At 45.4% G+C, this 14,817-nt stretch overlaps 3 protein-coding genes across 6 annotated transcripts in view; 1 reads left to right on the top strand and 2 right to left on the bottom strand.

The window, feature by feature from the left end:
- usf3 (upstream transcription factor family member 3) overlaps window positions 1-2,877 on the bottom strand; it is a 10,085-nt gene extending 7,208 nt beyond the window's left edge. Inside the window, 6 exon segments of the mRNA XM_019866845.1 lie at window positions 72-1,442; window positions 1,757-1,853; window positions 1,920-2,002; window positions 2,077-2,108; window positions 2,198-2,318; window positions 2,735-2,877. Coding sequence (XP_019722404.1) covers window positions 72-1,442; window positions 1,757-1,853; window positions 1,920-2,002; window positions 2,077-2,108; window positions 2,198-2,241 — 1,627 coding nt within the window. The 5' untranslated portion in view covers window positions 2,242-2,318; window positions 2,735-2,877.
- atp6v1ab (ATPase H+ transporting V1 subunit Ab) lies at window positions 1,795-14,773 on the top strand. 3 transcript variants are annotated; one of them, XM_019866833.1, is made up of 17 exons: window positions 1,795-1,872; window positions 3,139-3,233; window positions 8,014-8,167; window positions 9,142-9,235; window positions 9,337-9,465; window positions 9,763-9,977; window positions 10,146-10,283; window positions 10,479-10,630; window positions 10,721-10,883; window positions 11,725-11,833; window positions 11,914-12,036; window positions 12,854-12,968; window positions 13,081-13,144; window positions 13,226-13,429; window positions 13,514-13,608; window positions 13,899-14,070; window positions 14,196-14,773. In XM_019866833.1, the coding sequence occupies exons 3-17, from the start codon at window positions 8,069-8,071 to the stop codon at window positions 14,286-14,288; spliced, it is 1,965 nt and encodes a 654-aa protein (XP_019722392.1). In that variant the 5' UTR covers window positions 1,795-1,872; window positions 3,139-3,233; window positions 8,014-8,068; the 3' UTR covers window positions 14,289-14,773. The 3 variants fall into 3 exon arrangements, with proteins under 3 accessions (XP_019722392.1, XP_019722393.1, XP_019722391.1); XM_019866834.1 differs by lacking the exon at window positions 1,795-1,872 and having other exon boundaries at window positions 3,092-3,233; window positions 9,138-9,235; XM_019866832.1 differs by lacking the exon at window positions 1,795-1,872 and having other exon boundaries at window positions 3,092-3,233; window positions 8,013-8,167.
- Window positions 3,288-6,841, bottom strand: naa50 (N-alpha-acetyltransferase 50, NatE catalytic subunit). 2 transcript variants are annotated; one of them, XM_019866843.1, is made up of 5 exons: window positions 6,633-6,841; window positions 5,401-5,534; window positions 5,105-5,224; window positions 4,952-5,018; window positions 3,288-4,415 (listed from the first exon to the last, which is right to left on the bottom strand). In XM_019866843.1, the coding sequence occupies exons 1-5, from the start codon at window positions 6,638-6,640 to the stop codon at window positions 4,238-4,240; spliced, it is 507 nt and encodes a 168-aa protein (XP_019722402.1). In that variant the 5' UTR covers window positions 6,641-6,841; the 3' UTR covers window positions 3,288-4,237. The 2 variants fall into 2 exon arrangements, with proteins under 2 accessions (XP_019722402.1, XP_019722401.1); XM_019866842.1 differs by having other exon boundaries at window positions 5,401-5,537; window positions 6,633-6,839.
- Window positions 14,774-14,817: the final 44 nt, after the last annotated feature.

Genomic DNA, 14,817 nt, shown 5'->3' with positions numbered 1-14,817 from the left:
CACCGTAGGCTGCGCCGGACGCGGGAGAATGTGCACCAGCTGCTTGCCGCCCACGCTCTGCAATGTTGAACTGTTGGGTGTTTGAGTGGCTGGCGCTGAAGAAGGCGCGGCAGCGTCAGCGGAGGCGGCGGAGGGTACCAAGCCAAGATTGGGATTCTGAGGGGCGGGCGCAGCGTGATTAGAAGCCTGGATGATGACGATATGTTGACAGGGCGCCGGGTTGCTCGCTTCTTCTCTCATGACCGGCTGGCTCGGGCAGGAGTTCGCCTGCTGCAGAATGACCACGCTGGGGTTGTTGTTGTTGTTGCTGCTCTGCGGCGCCGTGGCCGCCGCGCCGCTCGCTTTGACCTGCAGCACCTGCATGGTCTGGAGGAGCGGCAGCACAGCGGCCTGCGGTTGCGCTCGAGGGATCAGCGCCGCCGAAGGGTGGGGAACGAGCGAGGCGGGCCGGAGGACGGCCGACTGGGTCTGGGAAACGACGGCGGGATGGGCCACCACGGCCGGCTGCGGTAGCACGGCGCACTGAGGTTGCGGGGCGAGGACTGGGACGGCTGGGCGCAGCTGTGGCGGGTTTGCCTGAATATGCGCGGTGACGGCGGCTTGTTGTGCAGGCGCAGGAGGAGGCTGCATCTGGATTTGAATCTGCTGAACCGGAGGAGGCTCGGCGCCCACGGGACACACCGTCACCTGGCGGACAGCCTGCGTGGTGCTACCAAGACTCTGGCAGACGGGCTGCACCGTGTTGCCCGCCATCTGCAGCGTTGTCCACGTGGTTTGCGTGCTGCCCGCCGCCCCCGCTCGGAGAAGGGCTTGACTGTTGGGGATGCCAGTGTAACTTACAGTCCTGAGGGCGGTGTCCCTCACAGTCTGATTTATTGTGGCGAGACAGGAGACGGGCAGCGGAAGCGGAGACGCTGAAATCGGGGCTACGTTGGTCTGGGCGGAGGCGGCGGGCGGGTGGGGCAACCCGGCGTTCACGGCGGGGAGCTGGAGGGTGATGTACGACACGGAGGGCGGCTGAGGCGTCTTCTCGACAGCACGCTGCTCCACCAACGCGAGGCCTGCCGTCGACTGGGCGACGCTCGAACCGGAGTGAAGCGACGCGGCGGAAGTCGTGACTTGGAGCAAGGCTCCGTTCACCCTCACGCTTGCGCTCACCTCCAAAGGGGGCTGAAGGATTATGGTTTCCGAGGGCTGCTTCCCGGGGGCGCTCTCTTTTCCCGCGGGGCACGTCACGTTGCCGTTGGAATAGACGATGATGCCCTTGGGCAGCTGATGAGTGGGGGTCACTTTGGCCACTTTGGCACAGCGCCGCTTGCCCTTCCAGTGGACCGTGGGGTCTTCGAGGAAATTGATGTCGTGGGCTTTGAGGAGTTGGATGTAGTGGGCGCTCTCCTTGCGAAGCTCCTCGCAATGATGCCGCAGTCGGCGGATCTCCTCCGCTGTGGAAGCCAAGAACATACCACCATTTGTCCCATGCCCAGGCTGTATCCAATTACACAAAAATACTTCCACCCTAATAAATAAACGCACGAAAAGATAATGAGACCAGAAATCGGTTGTGTGAATTTTATTCTGACAGATATCACAATCAGGAAAACCTCTCGCTCTCATGTGTCAAAACAAAATATACGCCTGCTTTCATATAAAATGCCTGTTCTGCTACTCTTAAAGGAAAAATAACATTTAAAAAAAAAAAAAGGGATTCATGATCAGCATAACAATTTGTTGTCTTCTGACATGATCTAATCTTTACCTTGGACTTTATCACCGCCTTCCAGGAGCAGTGTGTCATTTTGTTTCTTCAGCTCCGTGATGTAGCGAAAGGCCTGGTCCAGGATCATGTTCTTACTCTGCATCCACAGGACAAGGGTGAGTGAACTGAATTGAAGTTACAATAGCAATCGAATGCGTTTTACCTGTTTCAGAGCTTGTGAACACGGCAACAGATTGCCGATGCGGTTGATCCCTGCATTTATCTTCTCTTTGCGGTGCCGCTCAACTGAATACAAGAGTGGAAATGTAGGTGACCGCAAGGTCAAGACAGGTGACATTTAAACATTTTGAATATTTTACCAGCATTGTGGGATTCTTTGTTTTTCTTCTTTCTGCAAAATAGTTGGGAAACAAGGCTGATTATTTAACAGGACGGGTTTTTTTTTTTTAAAACAGCGGTGATAATTCAAATAAGATTTACTTTGGTTTTCGACCAGTTGTCTCGGTTTCAGTGATCTCAGGCATCCTTTCCCAAACTGTTGCCTGACAGGCTGGTTAACACACCCTCACCAGTTTGACCTGAGATCCTTCCTGTGGCCGTCCTGCAATGCAAACAGCCATGCATCAATATCCACGATGACACTCCATGCAGAAAAGAAATTAAAAATACTGTACATTGAAGAACTTCTCCCAGGGTGGCTCAGAAACAACCGTTGCCCCCATTAAAATATGCAATGCTTCTGCAACCCCCAACCTTTAGATAGCATTGCAAGTACTCTTGACTCATTTGCATGCGTTTGTACGCAAGGTGTGACAAAACGCGTATTCTGGATATTGTGCAGTGGCTTTATTTAGTTAGCACACTGTTGAATCAAAAACAAATTAAGTAGCAATATGTGCTTACCCCGGCTAGCTCGCTAATGATTAGCCTAGCTCAATTTTTAACCCGAAAACGAGCGCCGTTTCGTCGCTACTCCGCTGACAAAACGCTATTATAAGAGGGCATGTTCCCACCCACCTGTAGTTTGGACATTTTATTTAGGTGTCAGCGCCAACGACAACTTCAGAGAGATGTTTGAGAAGCTAACTGTGTGCTAACTCCCTAGCATGCTATTTCAACCCAGCTCTCAAAACAATCCGAGCTGGGAAAAGAGGCGGACGCCTAGGGAAAACAGCCAATCAGATTTCAAAGCATGGGCGAAGTAGCCAATCAAAAAGCGCGTATGGATGCGCGTAAGTCTCAACCACTTTTGTATGCTTGTGTAGTCTTCATTTTTTATCCTCCGGAAATTTAACGCAAAACGAGTTGCAGGATATTTAATTTCTTGGTTCGCAGGCTGTTCTAATACTTAATTTTCCTCACGAGTCTTTCTGTTTGTTTTGTTTTCATACTTCCAATTCGTGTGCATCTTGTGCTGGAAGAGGAAACGTGTCATAACCATAAAGCCGGAAATTGAAAGACACGGCAAAGTGGTAAAGTCAACTAAATATCGATACCATCTCTGATCCCTCACAGGGTGAGTAATTTGTCTTCCTTCCATTATACTTGTATCTTGACGACAGACATCATCTTTACTGCAAATAGTAATTCATTTATTTAGACGATAAAAAGTCATACAATATAGAGCTCCAGAAAAAGATAAAATTCTTCAAAGAAAGAAACCATGCTTATTCTACAGTAGAGAGGACACAAGTCTCCTTGCATGCATTCGGAGTCAGAGCTTCCTCTGGGTAAAACACGCTCGCAGGCACGCACCCACCCACACACGTTCGCACAAGAGCTTCAAAAAGAAAAACCACAAGCTGACCACTTCTGCGGCCAATACTCGGCAGGAAGTTGTTGGGGGGGCGACCAGCTCTGCCGTGTCGCCCTCCATTAGAAAAAAAAAGTGTTTCCCCTTTGCAGAAGAACGCAATGACATTCAATACTATTTCCCAAACCCAGGAGAACCTCTGAAACGCTCAACCTCTGCAATGTGAAAAATAAAACCAAACAAAAATCAAAAAAACAGCTAAATGGGTTATAAATGAATTTCAAACACACCACCACCTTGTTAACTGTTTCTCATGGCCAACGGAGAAAACATTCACCCCCACGCCCCACAAAAAAAAAAAAAAACACACAAACCATCATGTGCGGTCTTTTAAACCATTTCAAAACCAGAAACGAAGGATAACAGCCCCCTGTCCCCACTTAACATTTTAGAACTGCATCAAAACCAAGTCACGCACAAAGTACGCATTGCAAACACCATACTCAGGTTGTCAATCGGAGGAGCACTTTTTTGGACACTTTGTCAATCAGCTGTATGAGGAAACAGGGGTGAGGGGGGTCAATCCAAATGTACTCATTTGCCAAGCGTTTTTTTTTTCTTCTTCCCCAATTTTGTCTTTGAAAGCATCCTTGTGGGGGGGGTGGGAGCGTTTGTCACAGATCTTTTATGCGCAGGTCAAGTGTGCTGGTTTTTCCGAAAAGCGGGTGATGCCCGCCTGCCCGTCGGTCCGCCCGTCACCCCCTCCACTACTCCGTCTTCTGAAGCTCTCTGCTCGACGATACACTCGGGCTTCGCAGGCTTTTCTGCAGGACGTGTGCGTCTGCCGGCTCTATCCTCTTATAGTAGTTCTTCTTCGTCTCGATGATCTCAAAGCCGAACTTTTGGTAGAAGTCGATGGCCGACTCATTGCTGATCTGCACGTGACTGGAGGAATGGTTAAAAAAATGAAAATCTGGAGTTAGAATAAAGTAGTGTAACAGTCATCCTATTGATTAATCAAGTAATTGGATTAAAAGAGTTTTTTTCGGGTCGCTGTCCTCACATTCTACTATGGTATTTATTGGTGACTGTGTGTGTATGGCTTCAAAAGACGATACATGAGCTGGTGAGTGACATGGGTGTCGGTGAATGAGAGTTGGCTGCTGTTAATTCATTCACTTTATTTTAAAATTCAGTGTGTACCACCACTGTTCGTGGGGGATAGCAACTGCATGAAAATAGCGAAAGTCTGCATTTAATTGTCGGCCACTAAAATGTATTTGGTGAGAAATAATGAACAAGTAGGAAATGGGTGGATGGATGGATGGTTTACACTTGTTCCAACAAAAAGCAAATAGTGTTCCTTTGCGATTTTTTTTTTTTAATTCAAAGAGCAGTTTTGCTTTGCATTTAATACATGTTTTTAATGATGAAGACAGATTAATCAATGCCCATTAAATCGGAAAACGTAGGACACTCACAGGTAAATGTTGTCAAAAGTGCCGTCCTTCTCGCAGATGTTGAGCACGTGGTTCAGCATCTTTGTACCTGCGGGTGGCAAAACAATTTAAAAAATAAATAAAACACTTAAGACAAGGAAAAAAAAAACTTTTCCTCCATTTTGTGTGGCTCACCAATGCCGAGTCTCCGGTAGGGTGCGAGACAGCCCAGTGTCATGATATACAATCGCTTCTGGTTCTGAGAGTGGTCCACTCGGCAACACACGGCGCCCACCGCGATGTCATTAAAGTATGCTGCCAAATGAGAACACCCCCCCAAACTTCAATTTAATCATCCTTTCCAAACTGTACATTTTTGAGGTGTTCAATCGGTTAAGTTTTCCGCTGTACATTATAAAAGAATAACAGACATACAGTATGTTCCAACTGTTTGGGGGGGAAAAAAAACGTTAATTGTGGTTGTCCCTTACCGAGCTTGGCAAGCTCGCCCACCTCGAGCACGTCCTTGTAGAACTTGTCGTTGTAGCTGACGGGGAAGATAACCTGGTTGAGGCGCTTCAGCTGCTTGATGTTGTGGGGCGTCACGTCCCCCAGCTCGATCCGGCTACTGGAACAACAGCAAAACGGTCAAAGGGCTGACACAAAGCCCCACATCAGCGCAGTCGATCAGTGTGCTGTGCTTTTTCTTTGACTTTTTGGGGAGTGAGATGACATCACCAACGGACAGAAACAAGCGACCACAGGAGAAAAATCTGAAATTATCATTACATCATTATAAAACAATGACGAGTTTTGCTGTGTTGTAGTTTTACTATGAACTGTGCCCGTGTCGTGAAAATATGCGGTGCAATTTTGTTGATTTTTATTTTATTTTTTACAAACAATGGCTCTAGTGTGAATGTATTGCGCACACAACAGCCTTAGTGAACGCTCACCATTCTCTCTCTCACAAACACAGTTCCACTGACAATGCAGGAGAAAGGTGAGGAAGAACTGAACCCATCCATCCATTTTCTATAGCGCTTGTTCTCATTAGGATGTCGACTCAGCTGCAGTTTAAGCAAGCTGACTTAAACCGTGGACTCAGATATGCTTACGGGCGTTCTGAAAGGTTTTCAATGAACATACCATGCAAGTAGAAGAAGTTGGGGCGGGGGAGAACATGTCAAATTCACACAGCCGAGTTTCGAACCCGCAAGAACCACCAAGCCGCGAGAAGAACCCCCTTGACCAAAAACGCACGCTTGTCATTGCTGACATTTAGTGACTACATTCCAAAGTCCAGAATTAACCTTTGACGTTACTTTATTTGGTATACACAGAAACATAGTGCGGTTTCCTCATTAATTAGTTAGTGAGTGAATTCAGTAAACCAACGTTCACTTTACCCGCTGTCTAATTAACGTGGGGGGAAAAACGCACATACGTAGGTTAGTTACTGCTCGCTAGTTCGAAACAGCCCCAAGCATTCCACACGCAGCGGCTTGAAATCGGCGGGCAATCGGCGATGACGTTCGGTCATCAACGGCGCTGTCGCGGGCTTCTTTTTATTCATCCACCCCCGGCTCTGGTATCGAGTTTAAAAATAGCTTAGCCGGGCTAGGCTAAGCTAGCTAGTTTGGCTAGCCTCGCCGTCTCGTCCCCCGGTGATAAAATGCAGTCGGCAACGACTTGATTCGCAGCTTGACAAGCGAATACTCACCCTTTCATCCTAAACGGATATAATTTTCACCGAGTCTCGACTTTAGCGTTGTAATTGGCGGGCACGGGGAGATTTGACAGAGTTGGGGTCGGGGATGCCTTCTCGTTTTACCCTCCACATGTAGCTCTTTGCGACGGTTAGCTTAGCCGCCGCACCGCTTTCCAAGATTGTGGGGAGACTGTCAACCCTGACCCGGCGCACGCGCACTGGCAGCATCGCGCACGCGCACTAGCGGTAAAACTACTATCGCCCTGATTTTGTTCTGTCAGGGTGTAAACTACAGTAAAAGTTTTTGTTGGTTGTGTGTGCTTCTTTCGAGCGTTTAAAATATTGGAACAACAGTCACTAGTTTTATTAGGACACTTGTGAGAATAAAAGGGAAAAAGATAAATTTGTGTGTATGTGCGTGTGTTTAGTAGAGTTTTATGAAATTGTCATAGTGAACGATTAAAAGACTACAAATCAAAGTGTTTAATAAATAACAACTCTAAATAAAAATAAACTGTCCTTCAAATTAATTCATGATTCATTTAACTTTATGCAAAGCATAAGCCCAACCTATAAGACCAAAACAATTACATATTATAAGTCTCATATTGTTTATTGTAACAGATTAATGTATTGTTTGTGCTTGTTTTAATAAAATAAATGGGATGACCACCATGAAAAATAATCGGATATTAAACCGCAGTTTTAAGGAGGAAAAAAATTGCAGTTAGATTCTTTTAAAAAAAAATCATTCAGCCCTTGCTAGTAAGTAGGTTAAGACATCATACATAGAATGAGAGGAACTGCTAATGTCTTTTAGTGACCTGTCAATGCCCTCTCTTAGGCTGAGACTCAAAAACATACATAAAATAACATTTAAAAAAATAAATATAAAACAGAGCTTTTAGGAAAAACAAGACAAAGAAGGAAAAAAAAGAGGAAATGTGTACTGTTCATCCCCTTTCAATACAAAACCCAGCAAGCATTAGAGCCAGTCATGGAAGATTTTTTTTTTTAATCTTGGATCACTCCTGTTTTTTAAATGCCAGGTACAACTAAGTTTGAAACCAACTCATCCATTGGTACTTCTAAATAAAAACACTGAAAAGAGACACATCATTTATGCAGTTAAAGTCCATGGTTCAAAATGAGCGCTAAAGTCACGACAGTCAGATTCATTTCTTGAGCGACTACATTTTGGCTCAAGCGTCAGTGCATAAATATTAGTCACGTGCTCGAGTTGCCTTCGCGACTTTCGAAAAGTCACTTGGCCATTTGTTCAAATTACATCATCATAAAATTAATATACATTATTCAATAGCAATAAATTTCGAAAGTGATATCCAAGCGTTAGAGAAAAATATTCATAGTGGATTGATTTTGTTTCTTGCAGTTCCGGGGGATGATCCAAAATGGCGGCCCGAGCAGCGGCAGCTTCCGTCCAGTGAATGAAGTCAGCTGACCTCTGTCTGCTGCTGTCACGCACTCCATCGCGCGTCGTTTTCTCTCGAAGCAAGACAGCAAAACAGCCGCTTCGCGACCACACGGTGAGCCACATATATTCTTACGACAACCTGTCGACGTTTAGACACCGTCGCGTACGCAATTTAATTCAGAATTGCTTGTTATTTTAAGGCTAGCAACCCATTGCGGCAAAAATGCCGGGGACCCCCTGTTCTGTCTCAGGCCGAGAACGACTCACATTGTGTCAGTGTTACCGAACAACCTTATTATTGTCATATGAACATAAAGTCTAAGCAAGGGGGTGGTAACGGGCTTATTTTGAAGGTTATTCGCTGTAATTACAGTTGGCGACATGGTTGCGTCAAATGAATCGGGCAACAAACATGTTGTGTCATAACACTCGTTAGAAATAATACGAATTAGCCCATTTCCAAACGGGTTAATAAGCCGAGTTCAAAACAGGTTAACTCGTTTTGAAGAAGCTTTCCAATTGACACCAGGATGTCAGGACTGTGACGCTTACATGTAAAATTCTAATCACATGGTATTTACCTATACACGCACACACTCCCTTCAGTTTAAGAAGGACACATGACCAGCTGTACACCTTTTCACCGAAGTACAGTGATGACGAGGTATAATTAAATATAAACCATACTAAAAATGGGCATTGCTATCTTCCCCATTCACAGTCACAGTGTGCACGCTCAATGCTCATTTTCCACTTCCTTATCTGGCCAGTAAGTCATGTGCCACGGTCACATGATCATCAAGCATTGTGGTTTTGCTCACTGTCCTTATGTGGAATGCAAGAAGGATTATGATGATATGATCAAGCAAACACACACATGAAAGTACCGCTTGTCAATATTTGCAGGTACAATTATTCATTATTATTGCTGCAGTTAGATCAATTGCCTTAATAGTGCCGCCTTCCATGGACACTAGACAAGCAGTCTCCCAGGCCAAGAAGGAGGGACAGTGAAGGTCACGGATAAAGTGTTTAAGGGCCACAACTGATGCACATTATTCCTTTTTTTTTTTTTCTCCTGGTTAGAAACAAGTGAAAATGGACACATCCAAGCTGCCCAAGATCCGAGATGAGGACAGAGAGAGCCAGTTTGGATATGTGCATGGAGTCTCCGGACCAGGTTACTGCCGCACTGTGTATTGTTTCTGTGGTCCAGCATATTCCTAAAGCCCGTATTTTTATTTTCTTTGTTTATGTATAATTTTTTTTTCTTCACTTTAGTGGTCACAGCGACTGCCATGGCAGGTGCAGCCATGTACGAGCTGGTGCGTGTTGGACACAGCGAGCTGGTGGGAGAGATCATCCGGCTGGAGGGCGACATGGCCACCATCCAAGTCTATGAGGAGACGTGTATCCTTGTTGAAGGCCAGATGTGAACTATGCAGTCTCTATATCCGCTCGGTTAGATGCTCTGGCTGTGCATCTCCATCACAGAAGCTGATGCGATATCCATCCCCATGCATTTCAATTGCGATACTATCTGATCCAATCCAATTATGCTCCAAAATGGTTCACTTCAATTATAATACGATACAAATTCACTCCAATCATGATACATGTTGACATCATATCATATGATGCTAATTTGTAACCCATATTTCACAATGAGGAAGAGTCTCTTTGTATTTCCCTGACCTTGGAACTCAGCCGGCGTGTCCGTCGGCGACCCGGTGCTGCGTACCGGCAAGCCGCTCTCCGTGGAACTGGGCCCGGGAATCATGGGCTCCATCTTCGACGGCATCCAGCGACCCCTGAAGGACATCAACGACCTCACGCAGAGCATCTACATCCCGAGAGGCGTCAACATCGGAGCCCTCAACCGAGACATCAAGTGGGAATTCTCCCCCGTCAAGAGTCTGCGGGTACGTGGGCGTGGGGATGGTGGCCCACCAGCAGCGTTTTATTTTATTTTTTTAAAGAATTTGGGGCATATGTTTAAAAAAAAAAAAAGTGTGTATTTGTAGGCCTTTTATGTCCTATGCTCTGCCGGCGAGTTGATTCCCATGGATTTTTCTACTTCTCTGTGTTAGGTTGGTAGTCACATCACAGGTGGCGACATCTACGGGATGGTGTACGAAAATTCCCTCATCAAGCACAAAATCATGCTCCCGCCCAAAAACCGAGGCACTGTGACCTACGTGGCTCCGCCTGGAAACTATGACCTCTCCGTGAGTTCCCCACATTATTTTTGGTTTGGAGGAGACAAACAAAACCATTCTCAAAGTGTTTTAACCCTTTCATGCACAAAAAAAAAAAAGATAACCAGTAACCTGCTAACCTGATAAGATGTCCACTGTGGTAACCGCTGTCCCTGAAAGGGTTGATAACACGTCAGTGACATTTCTTCCAACCGCGCCATTCAGGACGTGGTGATGGAGCTGGAGTTCGAGGGTGTGAAGGAGAAGTTCACCATGGTGCAGGTGTGGCCCGTCAGACAAGTCCGGCCCGTCACGGAAAAGCTGCCCGCCAATCACCCGCTGCTGACTGGACAGAGAGTCCTGGACGCCCTTTTCCCGTCAGTCCTTTGAAATGTTTTTTTCCCCCCGTCGTGAAGACGCAGCGCTCCTCCTCCATGGATCTCTTGAACCTATTGCTTAAATTCCAGGTGCGTGCAGGGTGGGACCACAGCCATTCCCGGCGCTTTCGGCTGCGGGAAGACCGTCATCTCCCAGTCGCTGTCCAAATACTCCAACAGCGACGTCATCGTCTACGTCGGCTGCGGCGAGCGCGGGAACGAGATGTCAGAAGTGCTGCGAGATTTCCCCGAGGTGGGAAACGTTGCCAGCTACCAGTTCATGTCATTATCACTATTGTGTGTTTTTGTTCTTCATTCCCATCCATTTTCTCTCGCAATTGTCATCATTACTTGAGTCTACAAACATTTGATAGCTGCAGTACTATGTTGCGCATTTGTTGCCGGGCAGGATTGGCGGGGCGCAACCGGTTGTGTGCCAAACCCCACCGGGACAACAAAAGAAGCAAATAAATAATAGCATCTCCAAATTTTGGAGGTGTTTCTCGATTTTTTGGCACACGTGACGCTCGGGAAATAAAAAAATGTATGTTAATTTTGACGTGGAAAATTGACATGAATGACACCGACTTGATGCTTGATTTTGAAAAGCAACAACATACCGCCTAGAAAAAGCAGTCGAAAAGGAAAAAAATCAAATTATCTGTGCACAATAGAAAACCGCAAGACAAAAGAAATCGGTGTCGTCTTTCTCAAATGGCTTTCAAAACAATTGTGAACAAATGCAATCCTAACTGTCGTGTTCTTGCATCTCGAGGTGCCACGATTAATCGACAACTGATGGATGATCACAATCGATCATTTTTGATCATCGATTCATAGTTTTGATACCTTTTTCCAAATCCTCAGATGATGATTCTTTTTGATTTTATTTTTTTAACAGATTCATTGACAAAATAATGGACAGATTAATCGATGAACAAAATAACGGTTCGTTCAGTGAATGAGGCGATACGGTTGCCCAGTGGTTAACACGTCTACCCCGCAGTTCTATTTGAATCTCAGTTCCGGCATTTTTGTGTGGACATTTCTCTTGATACGTTTTTTTTTTTTTTTTTTTTGCCTTCCCCATATAGCTGACCATGGAGGTGGACGGCAAGACTGAAAGTATCATGAAAAGAACAGCTCTGGTGGCCAACACCTCCAACATGCCCGTAGCTGCCCGAGAAGCCTCCATCTACACGGGTACATGCTGGCAGCCATCATAAAAGTCCTCCATCACTCTTTTCTTGATGGGTTTGCTCTGTTTTGTATTTGGGGGACAGGAATCACGCTGTCCGAATACTTCCGAGACATGGGCTACAACGTCAGCATGATGGCCGACTCCACCTCCCGTTGGGCCGAAGCTCTCAGGGAGATTTCGGGACGTCTGGCTGAGATGCCCGCTGGTAAGTGCGGAGACTGCTTGGTTAAAAAAAAGGAGAATTAAAAAAGATTCATGATTGATATGATCCTATACGTATGAACGAAAACCACACAAGATACAATTTATCCAGTGTAGGTGTTTCTTCACACTGCCATTAAATTGGTTGAGATTTATTTTTTTTACTTTACAAAACAATCTAAAAAAAAGATGTGATTTTGCTTTTTACATCCAAATTCCGTATTTTATGTCAAGAGGGAAAAAAAACAAAAAAATTTCAGTGTAGTATTCGGCCGATTTTATTTTACAATGTTGTTTAAAAAACATGTTTAATTATATGAAATAGCCAACACATTTTATGACATATATAATTACATAAATAAAAAATGTATTAAAAAAAAAAAAGAAAATTGCTGTTGCATTCAACTTTCTTGAAAAAAACTGACGGCAGTCATTTTTTTTTCTGAATCGGACAAAAATTTGTTTTTGTTCTTTTCAAACACAAGCTAAATTTGACATTTTATTATTTTTTTTATCAATTCATTTTGCTTTTATTGTACTGTATATTTCAATAATATATTGTATAGCTTCATCAAAAATCTAAATTTAAATCTTTATTTGTCTGACAGTAGTAAAATGTGCAGATTTTATATTTGGTATCACTTTAAATTTAATATAACAAATTCTTCCTTTGAATATTTTACATGTTGAGATTCTCGTGGATTTAAGATATTTTGCTTGTATGGAGTATTTGATTTGCAAAATCAGAGTGGCCCTAAGGTGGAGCCAGTGCATCAAAGTTGAGAAGTGGATGAAAATAAGCCCTGTGTTGCTGTCTGCAGACAGCGGCTACCCGGCCTACCTGGGAGCCCGTCTGGCCTCCTTCTATGAGCGTGCCGGAAGGGTAAAATGTCTAGGAAACCCCGAGAGGGAGGGCAGCGTGAGCATCGTCGGAGCGTGAGTAAAGAACCCCCCCAAAAATAAGCTATTAAAAATACACATTTTCTACAGGACGTAGAAAATGTGTTTGTGTAAAAATGTGTAAAAAATGTGTTTCTTTTTTTTCTAGTGTCTCGCCCCCTGGTGGTGACTTTTCTGATCCCGTGACCTCCGCCACGCTTGGTATCGTTCAGGTAACGAACCGTTCTCATCCAACGCCGATGGCTTGTGCTCCATGACGCTACGCTCTTTGACGTCCTGGCTTCTCGTGTCAGGTGTTCTGGGGACTGGACAAGAAGCTGGCCCAGAGGAAACACTTCCCCTCGGTCAACTGGCTTATCAGCTACAGCAAGTACACCCGCGCCCTGGATGAGTACTACGACAAGCACTTTGCCGAATTTGTGCCGCTGCGCACCAAGGCCAAGGAGATCCTACAGGAGGAGGAGGACCTGGCTGAGATTGTGCAGCTTGTCGGGAAGGTGAATTGCCGCCATTGCAGTTTTTTAAAAAAAAAAAAAGGGACTTGAGGGAAAAGTATTCACCTGATGACTTTGCTGTGGCAGGCGTCACTGGCCGAAACGGACAAGATCACGCTGGAAGTGGCCAAGCTGATTAAAGACGACTTCCTGCAACAGAATGGCTACACGCCTTACGACAGGTCAGATTTTTAAATAGCTAGCTAGCTGGCTGGCTAGCTAATTAGCTGGGTAGCTGGCTGCACGGCTAGCTGGCTGGATGGCTAGCTAGCTGGCTGACTAGCTGGATGGATAGCTGGCTGGCTATCTAGCTGGCTGGATGGCTAGCTAGCTGGCTGGCTATCAGCCAATGCAATAAGGCCTTATTGTAAAAGCCCAGATTCTCGCTGATGGTGGATTTATGTAACGCAGTCAAACATGTTGGCGAACATTGAAATGAATGAGTGAAGTGACCGCACATGCTCCCCCACAGATTCTGTCCCTTCTACAAGACGGTGGGCATCCTGTCCAACATGATCGCGTTCTACGACATGGCGCGCCACGCAGTGGAGACCACGGCGCAGAGTGACAACAAGATCACCTGGGCCATGATCCGCGAGCACATGGGAGAAGTCCTGTACAGGATCAGCTCCATGAAATTTAAGGTTTGGAGATTTTTATGTCAACTTCACACACAATGAATGTGAGCACAATCCCGAAATGATCCTACTTTATTGCAGTCAACTTTTTTCATTGGATTAATCACAAACTTCTCGTTGCATCAATGCAGGACCCGGTGAAGGACGGCGAGGCCAAGATAAAGGGCGAGTATGCGCAGTTGCTGGAAGATATGCAGAACGCCTTCCGTACTCTGGAAGAATAGATGGGTTTTTTTTTTGTTTGTTTTGTTGTTGTTTTTCCCGGTCTCCAATCCATCACATTCCGCCTTTTGTGCTTCCCTGTTGTGCGCGCGCGTGTATGCAACTTCATTTGGAGGTCAAAGAGAAAAGATGTACTGTATTTGTGATTATTCGGTGCCTCAAGTAGGCGCACTCTGGATCCCTCTGCATGATCTTAAATTATCGTGTGGGCCTTTTGTTTACATCTTCATCATCATACGTGTGTGTGGTTGCTCTTTTCCATTGTACACAAATCACACGCTATCATCTCTGTACAGAAGAATTATGAACAGAATATGGAATGAGATGAGTCTATTTATTGTGACGTTTTTGACAAAACTGTGTCGTTTTGTTTTACGCTTGTGAGCGTGTGTATTTGTGTTGTGTACTTTGGCCGCGTGGATGCCTGTACGAGTCCGACAGCTCCCAAGCGATTAAACGTGCGGGCTTGAAAACAGAACAAAAGGATAAACTGGTGTCTGCCTTTGTTACTCTTCGACTGGTCTCTCCGCA

The sequence above is a fragment of the Hippocampus comes genome, unplaced genomic scaffold (assembly GCF_001891065.2).
Source record: "Hippocampus comes isolate QL1 unplaced genomic scaffold, H_comes_QL1_v1.1 scaffold181, whole genome shotgun sequence".
NCBI classification, from domain to species: Eukaryota; Metazoa; Chordata; class Actinopteri; order Syngnathiformes; family Syngnathidae; genus Hippocampus; species Hippocampus comes.
Note: the sequence above shows the minus strand (reverse complement) of the source record. Positions and strands in the feature narration are given on the sequence as shown.

Bases quoted from the DNA above. Each gene is read 5' to 3' on its own strand.
- naa50 (XM_019866842.1), bottom strand. The intron at 5,225-5,400 runs GTAAGGGACAAC...CTCATTTGGCAG, and splicing joins GGGCGAGCTTGCCAAGCTCG to CATACTTTAATGACATCGCG. The intron at 5,019-5,104 runs GTGAGCCACACA...TGCCACCCGCAG, and splicing joins CTACCGGAGACTCGGCATTG to GTACAAAGATGCTGAACCAC.
- atp6v1ab (XM_019866833.1), top strand. From the start codon at position 8,069: ATGAAGTCAGCTGACCTCTGTCTGCTGCTGTCACGCACTCCATCGCGC. The intron at 10,284-10,478 runs GTGAGTTCCCCA...CGCGCCATTCAG, and splicing joins CTGGAAACTATGACCTCTCC to GACGTGGTGATGGAGCTGGA. The intron at 13,430-13,513 runs GTGAATTGCCGC...TTGCTGTGGCAG, and splicing joins TTGTGCAGCTTGTCGGGAAG to GCGTCACTGGCCGAAACGGA.